The sequence below is a fragment of the Hyperolius riggenbachi genome, chromosome 11 (assembly GCF_040937935.1).
Source record: "Hyperolius riggenbachi isolate aHypRig1 chromosome 11, aHypRig1.pri, whole genome shotgun sequence".
Taxonomy (NCBI): Eukaryota; Metazoa; Chordata; class Amphibia; order Anura; family Hyperoliidae; genus Hyperolius; species Hyperolius riggenbachi.
In genome coordinates this window covers 223,403,342-223,415,273 of record NC_090656.1, presented here as the reverse complement: position 1 = coordinate 223,415,273, position 11,932 = coordinate 223,403,342, and the positions used below count along the sequence as shown (strand labels likewise).

The 11,932-nt window shown below is 45.9% G+C and overlaps 1 protein-coding gene across 1 annotated transcript in view; it reads right to left on the bottom strand.

Annotated features, from left to right (window-relative positions):
* Positions 1-1,966: 1,966 nt before the first annotated feature.
* The window catches only part of CSTPP1 (centriolar satellite-associated tubulin polyglutamylase complex regulator 1), a 198,211-nt gene continuing 188,245 nt past the window's right edge, over positions 1,967-11,932 (bottom strand). The window contains exons 7-9 of the mRNA XM_068261540.1: positions 7,719-7,831; positions 4,520-4,583; positions 1,967-2,223 (exon numbers count right to left, since the gene is read on the bottom strand). Coding sequence (XP_068117641.1) covers positions 2,055-2,223; positions 4,520-4,583; positions 7,719-7,831 — 346 coding nt within the window. The 3' untranslated portion in view covers positions 1,967-2,054. The remainder of the gene's footprint in view (positions 2,224-4,519; positions 4,584-7,718; positions 7,832-11,932) is intronic.

Below are 11,932 nucleotides of genomic sequence, written 5' to 3'. Positions count from 1 at the left end.
CCCTTACACATTAATTTTCCATCACACTGATGTCCAAATCGATTATTTCCACAGGTCCGATCTGATTTACAATCATTTTCCTGATTGATTTTATATAGAAGTGATCAGAAAAACAATCGCATATCAGATCGGACCTGTCAGAAATAATCGGTTCGACTGTCAATCTGTTTGAAAATTGCATCGTGTGTTTGAGCCATGAGTATGGAACCTAAGCCTCAGAGGTAAAATCAGCTTGATAGGGCAGCACGGTGGCGTAGTGGTTAGCTCTCTCGCCTTGCAGCGCTGGGTCCCTGGTTCGAATCCCAGCCAGGGCACTATCTGCAAAGAGTTTGTATGTTCTCTCCGTGTCTGCGTGGGTTTCCTCCGGGCACTCCGGTTTCCTCCCACATTCCAAAAACATACGGATAAGTTAATTGGCTCCCCCTAAAAAATTGGCCCTAGACTACAGTACTTACACTACATAAGATAGACATATGGCAATGGTAGGGATTAGATTGTGAGCTCCTTTGAGGGACAGTTAGTGACAAGGTATATATATACACTGTACAGCGCTGCGTAATATGTCGGCGCTATATAAATACTAAATAATAATAATAATAATAAAATGGTGTGGACTGCCATTTACCTGCACAACGAGTTTACAGTATTCAAGCAGCACCATCTAGTGTCTGTCTCACAAACTGCAACTACCCTTTGCAAAAAAACCCCAAAACATTGGAAACGCCTAAACATCGTCACCTGCAGGCTATTTAGTAAACTGCAATATGTAGATAGTTCACCAGAAGTGTTGCAGTGGAGAAGAGTGTATAGAGCCTCATCTTGCAATGTGACACTTGAAACAAATCTGGATAGGAAGAAGATTTTATTGTACAGACAACTGAAATGTACGTTTTTGTATTTTGTACTGATTGAATTATTAATAAATAAATCTTTACAAATAAATAAAAGAAGACATAACGGTGTATAGAGCAGAGATGATTAAAGAGAACCCGAGGTGTGTTTAAAGAATGTTATCTGCATACAGAGGCTGGATCTGCCTATACAGCCCAGCCTCTGTTGCTATCCCAATCCCCACTAAGGTCCCCCTGCACTCTGCAATCCCTCATAAATCACAGCCGTGCTGTGAGGCTGTGTTTACATCTGTAGTGTCAGTCTCAGCTGCTCCCCCGCCTCCTGCATAGCTCCGGTCCCTGCCCCCGTCCCTTCCCTCCAATCAGCAGGGAGGGAAGGGATGCAGGCGGGGACTGGAGTTCTGCAGGAGGCGGGGAGAGCAGTAGACTGACACTATAGAGATAAACACAGCCAGCTCTGACAAGCTGTTTTTCAGCAGCGTGGCTGTGATTTATGAGGGATTGCAGAGTGCAGGGGGACCTTAGGGGGGTTTGGGATAGCAACAGAGGCTGGGCTGTATAGGCAGATCCAGCCTCTATATGCAGATAATATTCTTCAAACCCACCTCGGGTTCTCTTTAATTTACTCAGCAGAAATTCTCCATAAGGGCTGGAACCCACTAAAAAGTGCAAAGCGCAATCGCTAGCGATTTGTGGTAGCGTTTTGCAAGCGATTTCCCAGCTCCTATACAATTCATGAGAATGGAAACGCTCCCAAAATGCTGCATGTCCTGCAATTACGATTTCCTTGATCGGAATCTCTCTAGTGGAATCTGTCCCATCCATTTACATTGGCTGAGCGTTTAGGGAATTTGCTAGCGATTGAAAGCACTCCCTAAATGCTCTACGAGGTTCCAGGCCTGAGAAGCATCTGAACCTGTTGATCAGGTGGCTGGTTGGCAATTCTCTGATTGGCTGGTCATGACCATGTGACAGGTTGCACTTTTAAGCCTTACAAAGGAAGCAGAGATGTGACATGATCACATGATTGTACCTGGCCTATCAGAGACTTGATAACGAATCACCTGATCAAGTGGACCACATGCCTCTCGGTAAATTCTCTTTAAAAGAATCTCTGTAGAAGAAAAGGGGAATCTTTATTACAGAGGGTGTTCCTGAATTGTTGGAGGCAGGACTGGGGTAGGCGTAGCAGGTCAGCAGCCTCTAGTTTTCAGAGGAGTCGGTCTCTTCGGTGGAGCCATCACTCTCCATGTCCGCCCGCCTGCGGCTGGGTACGGTCTTCTTGGGTGAGGCCACGCGGATGATCTCTCGAGGGGGGAGGGGGAAGGGTGCCGGGGACTGGCTTATGGAGCAGGCTGATAGCTGGGCAACACTGCAGAGAGAAACAGTCCAATATTATGAGAAACTATTACAGTGCCTGTACCCCATTATATAAATCATATGCTTATAAGATAACAGACCTCCACCTGTAACCGACATCACCGACAGTGTGTTGGCACCTTGCCTATACCAACATATTATAAAGGGGGAACCCGTAACTTCTATCAAACACAATTCCTGTCAAAAAGGCCCATTCCGTTTTAAAGAATAGACTGTGAAAAAAAGCAACGCAGTTTCAGAGCAAAGAGGGGGTAAAGACTGTATAAGCCCAAGAGTGTATAAAATTTGAGTTAAAACCAACTAAAATGAAAAAAGGGAAGGTGGGTAAATGAAATAATGACAAATCACATACACAATTACTGTATTTACTCGCGTATAAATCAAATTTTTCAGCACAAGCAATGTGCTGAAAAGTTACCCCCTGGGCTTATATGCGAGTCAGTGGAGCAGAATGGATGGTGGAGCAGGTTTTGTTACTGGCAGAGGAGCGTAAGAATCTTGCACTAGTGATCCTGCTCTTGCCAGCTGGCTTCCTGCTGTGTCCGTGCCCCCCCCCCCCCCCCCATCCCCTGCAACATGGTGTGCAGAGTGCACTGCTCAAGACTGCCTGTGTCCCCTGGCTTGTGGAGTGGAGTGTGCCAGCAATGTGTCAGCGGTGCAATGATAGGGAGTTCTTCCTGTGTGGCAATCTCTGTGTCTTATATCTATGACCCCATCTAGTGGTGTCCTCAGACACAACTAACAACCTTGTGGCATATCTGGCTATGGGAAGGTGGGCTGACTCGTAGTGGGGGCACATCTGGCTACTGCGGAGGGGACTACACCTGGGATTATACGCGAGTCAATCACTTTTTCCTGGTTTCTTAGGGGTGGGTACCTCAGCTTATACGCAGGTCGTCTTATATGCGAGTATATACATGCACAGGCAATGCGTTTCAGGGATCTCTGCCCGCTTCCTCAGGCCAAAATACAGTTCAAGAAAGTCTATTTTTGGCTGAGAATACCTTCTCACACTTCATTTTAGCCTGGTGAAATGCGTTGCCAGTGCATAATAAAATTCATTATGTACCTATATGAATTTGTCATCATTGAGATAAGGCACCTCTCCTTTTTTTTCATTTTAGTTGTTTTTAACTCAATTTTATACACTCTTGGCCGCTTCTTACCCCCTTTATGTTTTCCCCCTCCTTTGGAAGGATTTTTTTGGTCATATTTGCCCGAAAGCCACCTTTGAGGACCTGAATGTTGTTTTTAAGGACTACGATGACACATCTGAGTGGAGTTGGGTTCATAAATCTCCACCTGCAACCTTGCATTATATACTCTATGGCAGGGTTCAAACTTAAAGAGGAACTCCAGTGAAAATAATGTAATAAAAAAAGTGCTTCATTTTTACAATAATTATGTATAAATGATTTAGTCAGTGTTTGCTCATTGTAAATTCTTTCCTCTCCCCGATTTACATTCTGACATTTATCACATGGTGACAATTTTACTGCTGCAGGTGATGTCACTGGAAGGAGATGCTGCTTGACCCCCCCCCCCCCCCCCCCACCCCCTCCATGATCCGTTTGAGAAAAGGAAAAGATTTCTCATGGGAAAGGGGATATCAGCTACTGATTGGGATGAAGTTCAATTCTTGGTCACAGTTTCTCTTTAATGTTGAGAAAAACAATGCTTTTTTTACGTTAAAATTTTAATTCCTATACAGCTTTTTTACTGCAGGTGAAAGTTTTTTTTTATTATCCGCATGTGCAAAAGCACAAATGTTAGCAGGTGTGTGATTTTCCACTGACTCAGGCCCAGTGCACACCAAAAACCTCTAGCAGATCTGCAAAACGCTAGAGGTTTTTGAAGCAGATTTCAGAGCGATTCTAGGCATGTTTTCTAAACATGCCTAGGGTTTTTTGGAGCGTTTTTGGATAGCAGATTACAAATATTGTTACAGTAAAGCTGCTACTGAACAGCTTCTGTAACAAATATGCCTGGAAAACCGCTCTGATCTAGCGTTTTTCAGAGCGGTTTTCCACTTTCCTATACTTTAACATTGAGCTAGAAATGCCTCAGAAATCTAAAAAATGCTGCAGCCCCCGAGTTTGCATTTGTGGAAAAAACAACCCGCTCTGGTGTGCACCATCCCGTTCACTTTCATTAGCCAAGCGGTTTCCCCCTGCAAGCGTTTGAAAAAACGCTCTAGAACCGCTCTGGTGTGCACCAGCCCTCATACAGTGTAAGATCTGACATGAGATGATTGCTTCTGCTCAAACGATCGTCCTCTACACACTTACATTTTATCAAGTGCATTATCCAGAACTTCATCAACTAATAATTCAGCTTTATCCGGCAACGCTCCTGTACAAACAGCAAGCAGGGAACAAGCACAGAGAGAGGTCAGTGACAACAGCAAGCAGGGAACAAGCACAGAGAGAGGTCAGTGACAACAGCAAGCAGGGAACAAGCACAGAGAGAGGTCAGTGACAACAGCAAGCAGGGAACAAGCACAGAGAGAGGTCAGTGACAACAGCAAGCAGGGAACAAGCACAGAGAGAGGTCAGTGACAAACAGCAAGCAGGGAACAAGCACAGAGAAAGGTCAGTGACAACAGCAAGCAGGGAACAAGCACAGAGAGAGGTCAGTGACAACAGCAAGCAGGGAACAAGCACAGAGAGAGGTCAGTGACAACAGCAAGCAGGGAACAAGCACAGAGAGAGGTCAGTGACAACAGCAAGCAGGGAACAAGCACAGAGAGAGGTCAGTGACAACAGCAAGCAGGGAACAAGCACAGAGAGAGGTCAGTGACAACAGCAAGCAGGGAACAAGCACAGAGAGAGGTCAGTGACAACAGCAAGCAGGGAACAAGCACAGAGAGAGGTCAGTGACAACAGCAAGCAGGGAACAAGCACAGAGAGAGGTCAGTGACAACAGCAAGCAGGGAACAAGCACAGAGAGAGGTCAGTGACAACAGCAAGCAGGGAACAAGCACAGAGAGAGGTCAGTGACAACAGCAAGCAGGGAACAAGCACAGAGAGAGGTCAGTGACAAACAGCAAGCAGGGAACAAGCACAGAGAGAGGTCAGTGACAACAGCAAGCAGGGAACAAGCACAGAGAGAGGTCAGTGACAACAGCAAGCAGGGAACAAGCACAGAGAGAGGTCAGTGACAACAGCAAGCAGGGAACAAGCACAGAGAGAGGTCAGTGACAACAGCAAGCAGGGAACAAGCACAGAGAGAGGTCAGTGACAACAGCAAGCAGGGAACAAGCACAGAGAGAGGTCAGTGACAACAGCAAGCAGGGAACAAGCACAGAGAGAGGTCAGTGACAACAGCAAGCAGGGAACAAGCACAGAGAGAGGTCAGTGACAAACAGCAAGCAGGGAACAAGCACAGAGAAAGGTCAGTGACAACAGCAAGCAGGGAACAAGCACAGAGAGAGGTCAGTGACAACAGCAAGCAGGGAACAAGCACAGAGAGAGGTCAGTGACAAACAGCAAGCAGGGAACAAGCACAGAGAAAGGTCAGTGACAACAGCAAGCAGGGAACAAGCACAGAGAGAGGTCAGTGACAACAGCAAGCAGGGAACAAGCACAGAGAGAGGTCAGTGACAACAGCAAGCAGGGAACAAGCACAGAGAGAGGTCAGTGACAAACAGCAAGCAGGGAACAAGCACAGAGAGAGGTCAGTGACAACAGCAAGCAGGGAACAAGCACAGAGAGAGGTCAGTGACAACAGCAAGCAGGGAACAAGCACAGAGAGAGGTCAGTGACAACAGCAAGCAGGGAACAAGCACAGAGAGAGGTCAGTGACAACAGCAAGCAGGGAACAAGCACAGAGAGAGGTCAGTGACAACAGCAAGCAGGGAACAAGCACAGAGAGAGGTCAGTGACAACAGCAAGCAGGGAACAAGCACAGAGAGAGGTCAGTGACAACAGCAAGCAGGGAACAAGCACAGAGAGAGGTCAGTGACAACAGCAAGCAGGGAACAAGCACAGAGAGAGGTCAGTGACAACAGCAAGCAGGGAACAAGCACAGAGAGAGGTCAGTGACAACAGCAAGCAGGGAACAAGCACAGAGAGAGGTCAGTGACAACAGCAAGCAGGGAACAAGCACAGAGAGAGGTCAGTGACAAACAGCAAGCAGGGAACAAGCACAGAGAGAGGTCAGTGACAACAGCAAGCAGGGAACAAGCACAGAGAGAGGTCAGTGACAACAGCAAGCAGGGAACAAGCACAGAGAGAGGTCAGTGACAATGACAATCATACATTTCATCTGAAATAATAACATCATCTTTCAGTTGAGAAAGAACACTTTCTTATGGATCCACATTCCCAGGCCTCTTCACTGGTTAGGGTTCGGCACTACATTATGGGCAAACTGGGCAACAGCCCAGGGCCCCGTCGGTTGTATGAGCAACTCAGGTCTCCCCATCAGACACAAGTAGGTGGGTGCCCCTTTTCATTTCACAGTGCTCGCAGCAGAGTCCTTCCTTACCCAACCCTGCAGCATATTGGCTCCCAAGTACCTACATGCCTGCAGAGAATGGGGAGAGGGGTGGAGACAGAAGGAAGGAGGAGGAGCCTCCACTATAAGCACTCTGCAATGAAACAGGCCCCCAGCAGGACAATCGAATTCTATTTAGGGTGATACAAAATTGCTACCTAATGTTCCTATGTGGGGAGGAGCAACAAAGGGACCACCTAAAGCTGCTATCTGGGGGGAAAGGGCTATACCATTGGGGGGGGGGGGGGGGGGGAGGCATGTGAATACTTTCCCAAGGGCCCTATTTTGTCTTTACATATCTGTCACCTGACCAAACTGATCACATGCTTCTCATGAGTTCTCCTAGACATGACGACTATCACTAATCACCATGAGATAACAGCAACTCAGCAAGGCCATCTCACGCAGTAAGGGTTTGTTCAGACTGGGGGCGCTTGTGCGATGATTCTCTCTGAGAGAGTTCACAGTTGAGCGGTTCGTTTCCGATCCGATCCGCTCAGCAAATCGCTGCCTGGAACATTTTTGGGGAGTTTTTGATACAATGGAAGGTATAGGAAAAACCCAAAGCGCTCACAAAATTACTTTGTGCAGCGATTGCTCTCGCGTTTTTAAGAATAAATACATTGTATTTATTATTTTCTGGATCAAAGAGTTCACTTCCTGACTTGCGTCAGAGGGTGAATTACAAAACTGCTCTGGAAAAGCGTTCACAAAAGCACTTTTTACAAAAACGCAGCATGCAGTGGAGTGCTGGGAGGGGTAAAAAAAACAGAACACAAAAACGCAAAACGCTTGCGTTTATAGGTGTGAATGGGGCCTGAAAGATGGAATTTGAACACTACAATAGAGTTTTACAAAACACACAGTGCCATCCTGTGGCCATTAACATATACACAGTCTAAGCATGAAAGCTGTAGCATATTCTAACAGGTGTCCTGATCCACTCCGATAAGCTAGCCACGTCACAGTCACCCCCAGTGTTTTACTCACCGATGCTGTGGTTAATCCCAGCATGCTTTGCCAGAGCCATTAGGAAGCCATAGAATGTGAGTCTGGGAGCGCCACTCACTATTTCTCCGATTAGAGGTACAGGAGGACAGGTACTGGAGAGGAAGAGAATATCAATCAATCACAAAGTATAAATGTACTGCAGACTCTCTTTTAAAGGACAACTATTGCAAAAAAATGAAATATTTAAAATACATACATAGAAATGAACTATAAATTACTTTTTTCCCTATGTCACTGTCACCTACAGTAAGTAGTGAAAATCAGATGAATGTTGGACTACTCCATCCCCTCATGGGGGAGAGTTATTATTTCTTTATTTACAAATGGACTTCCTGTGCTGCAGTTGCTCTGTCCAAGTGCAAAAATAGTGTGCAAACAAGTAGGGAGACTGACCAGCTCTCAGCTTATACTGTATGCACTGGAGGTAGCAGAGATCAGCAGCACAATGCAGCTAATTGTGTAAACACAGAATAATGGCTTATACTGTACATACTGGAGGTAGCAGAAATCAGCACACACTGCAGCTAGTTTACTATCAGTGTAGACACAGAGTAACAGCTTATGTTGTACATACTGGAGGTAGCAGAGATCAGCACACACTGCAGCTAGTTTGCTATCAGTACATGCACAGAGTAACAGTGTATACTGTATATACTGGAGGTAGCAGAGATCAGCACACACTGCAGCTAATTTACTAACAGTACAGGCATAAAGTAACAGCTTACACTGTACATACTGGAGGTAGCAGAGATCAGCACACACTGCAGCTGGTTTACCATCAGTACAGACACAGAGTAACAGCTTACACTGTACATAATGGAGGCAGCAGAGATCAGCACACACTGCAGCTGGTTTACCATCAGTACAGGCACAGAGTTACAGCTTATAGTGTACATACTGGAGGTACCGTAGCAGAGATCAGCACACACTGCAGCTAATTTACAATCAGTACAGACACAGAGTAACAGCTTATGCTGTACATACTGGAGGTAGCAGAGATCAGCACACACTGCAGCTAATTTACAATCAGTACAGACACAGAGTAAAAGCTTATACTGTACATACTGGAGGCAACAGAGATCAGCACACACTGCAGCTAATTTACAATCAGTACAGACACAGAGTAACAGCTTATGCTGTACATACTGGAGGTAGCAGAGATCAGCACACACTGCAGCTAGTTGGCTATCAGTACAGGCACAGAGTAGCAGTGTATACTGGAGGTAGCAGAGATCAGCACACACTGCAGCTAATTTACTAACAGTACAGACACAGAGTAACAGCTTACACTGTACATAATGGAGGCAGCAGAGATCAGCACACACTTCAGCTGGTTTACCATCAGTACAGGCACTGAGTAACAGCTTATACTGTACATACTGGAGGTAGCAGAGATCAGCACACACTGCAGCTAGTTTACTATTACAGGCTTTACAGGCTCAGAGTAACAGCTTATACAATACATACTGGGCAGTGACAAAGCTAAGGAGCTGTGAGCCCCGATGCAAGTTTTACAATGGGGCCCCCCCAAGCACTCTATACATAATTGATCCGGTGCACCAAAACCTGCCAATGGCCACTACAGTGTCAGAGGTGCAGGAAGGGGATGGGGAACAGTTTGCTAGTGATCACTACTATTTAAAGCATCTATAGAAGTGAATATTACCAGCACAGGACCAATAAAAAGCTAATACTGTGGTTGAGGGTGGGCTGCTCAGGGCCCCTTTGGCATAGGGGCCCCAATGCGGTCGCAACCTCTGCACCTTCTATTGCTACGCCACTGATACTGGGAGCAAAAAAGATCAGCACACACTGCAGCTAGTTTACTATCAGTATAGGCACAGGGTAACAGCTTATACTGTACATACTGGAGGTAGCAGAGATCAGCACACACTGCAGCTAGTTTACTATCAGTATAGGCACAGAGTAACAGCTTATACTGTACATAATGGAGGTAGCAGAGCTGGGACAAGGTCCTCCAGCACCCAAGGCTGAGACACCAAAGTGCGCCCCTCCATCCCTCCACCCCAGCCGTCACACACTGATTGCTATTAGACTAGGAGGCACCCCAGGGCCCCCAACACCTTAATCTCTAGTTATCTGTCTTGTAGTCACTTCCATGTATCTCCTTTTCTTATTTCTTTCTGCTTCAAACACAATTAGGAATGACAGCTGAATGAATTGTGCGCCCCCTCCTACACTGCACCCTGAGGCTAGAGCCTCTCCAGCCTATGCCTCAGCCCGGCTATGGGAGGTAGCTTATATTAGCACACACTGCAGCTAATTTACTATCAGTACAGGCACAGAGTAACAGCTTATACTGTACATACCGGAGGCAGCAAAGATCACTACATACTGCAGCTAGTTTACTATCAGTACAGGCACGGAGTAACATCTTATATTGTACACACTGGAGGTAGCCGAGATCAGTACACACTGCACCTAGTTTACTATCAGTATAGGCACAGAGTAACAGCTTATATTGTATATACTGGAGGTAGCAGAGATCAGCACACACTGCAGCTAATTTACTATCAGTACAGGCACAGAGTAACAGCTCATAATGTACATACTGGAGGTAGCAAAGATCACTACATACTGCAGCTAGTTTACTATCAGTATAGGCATGGAGTAACAGCTTATACTGTAGCTTATACTGTACATACTGGAGGCAGCAGGGATCAGCACACACTGCAGCTAGATTACTATCAGTATAGGCATGGAGTAACAGCTTATACTGTACATACTGGAGGCAGCAAAGATCACTACATACTGCAGCTAGTTTACTATCAGTACAGGCACGGAGTAACAGCTTATACTGTACATACTGGAGGCAGCAGGCATCAGCACACACTGCAGCTAGATTACTATCAGTACAGGCACAGAGTAACAGCTTATACTGTACATACTGGAGGCAGCAGGGATCAGCACACACTGCAGCTAGATTACCCTCAGTATACATACTGATTAAGAGCTTATATTGTGCATACTGAACATAATAAATATAAAATTGGGGTAAAATCATTCTGCCAGTATACCTCCTTCCTGAACAGGGCTTCATTTTATAGCACGCCTGAACTGAAAGTGATTTCCTTTTAAACAATACAGATTGCATGCTGATCCTCTGCCTCTAATACTTTTAGCCATAGGCCCTGAATAAGCATGCAGCAGATCAGGTGCTCTGGCTAGAGTGTGACTGGATTAGCTGCATGCTTGTTTCAGGTGTGTGATTCAGACACCACTGCAGGCAAAAGGATCAGCAGGACAACCAGGCAATCTGTATTGTTTAAAGGGAAGTGAATCTAGCTGCCTCCACGTCCCTCTCACCTCAGGTGTCCTTTAAAGTAATTGGGAATCGTATATAAAGAAAATTAAACTAGATACTTACCTAAGGAGAGGGAAGGCTCTCGGTCCTATAGAGCTAGATACTTACCTAAGGAGAGGGAAGGCTCTCGGTCCTATAGAGCCTTCCCGGTGCCCTCGTTGCGGCGGCAGCTCCTCTGCTTGAATCCCCCGCCGCGGGGAACTTTGGAAGTCTTCAGAAGCCGGGTCCTCCTGAAGACAGGCAGCTCCACACTGGAAGTGCACGAGAGAGGGTGCTAGCGCAGTCTTCGGTAGCACTCGCCATGACTTCCAAAGCCTCCTTCGTGGCCGAGAGAGAGAGCAGCATTTGACCAAATTGTTTGTATGCTGCCACGGGGGGGGGGGGGGGGGGGGGGGGGATCCTGCACTGGAAAGCAGGGACCGTGAGAGGAGCAGGAAGGTTCTATAGGACCCAAAGCCTTCCCTCTCCTTAGCGAAGTGTCTGGCTTTTTTTCTTTTTATGTCGATTCCCATTCACTTTCAGACATTTAAAGCACAGCCGGCCAAGTAACACTGTAACAGAATATTAAAGATTAACTTTATTTTACTACAAAAATCAAAAGTCATTATGTAACTAAACAGAATTACATATCATTTCAACTCCAATCTGCAGCTACAAAAAAAGCTATCGTATATTCCGGCGTATAAGACTTTACTTTTCCAGTTAAAATACAGAGTTTGGGATATACTCGCCGTATAAGACTACCCCTCTTCCAACACACACCAAATAAAAATAAAAAAAAAATCATATACTGGTGCTATGTATGAACTGGTAGACTGGTAGATACTAGTGCTGTACTATATGTGGTACCCAGTATATAACAGTATAT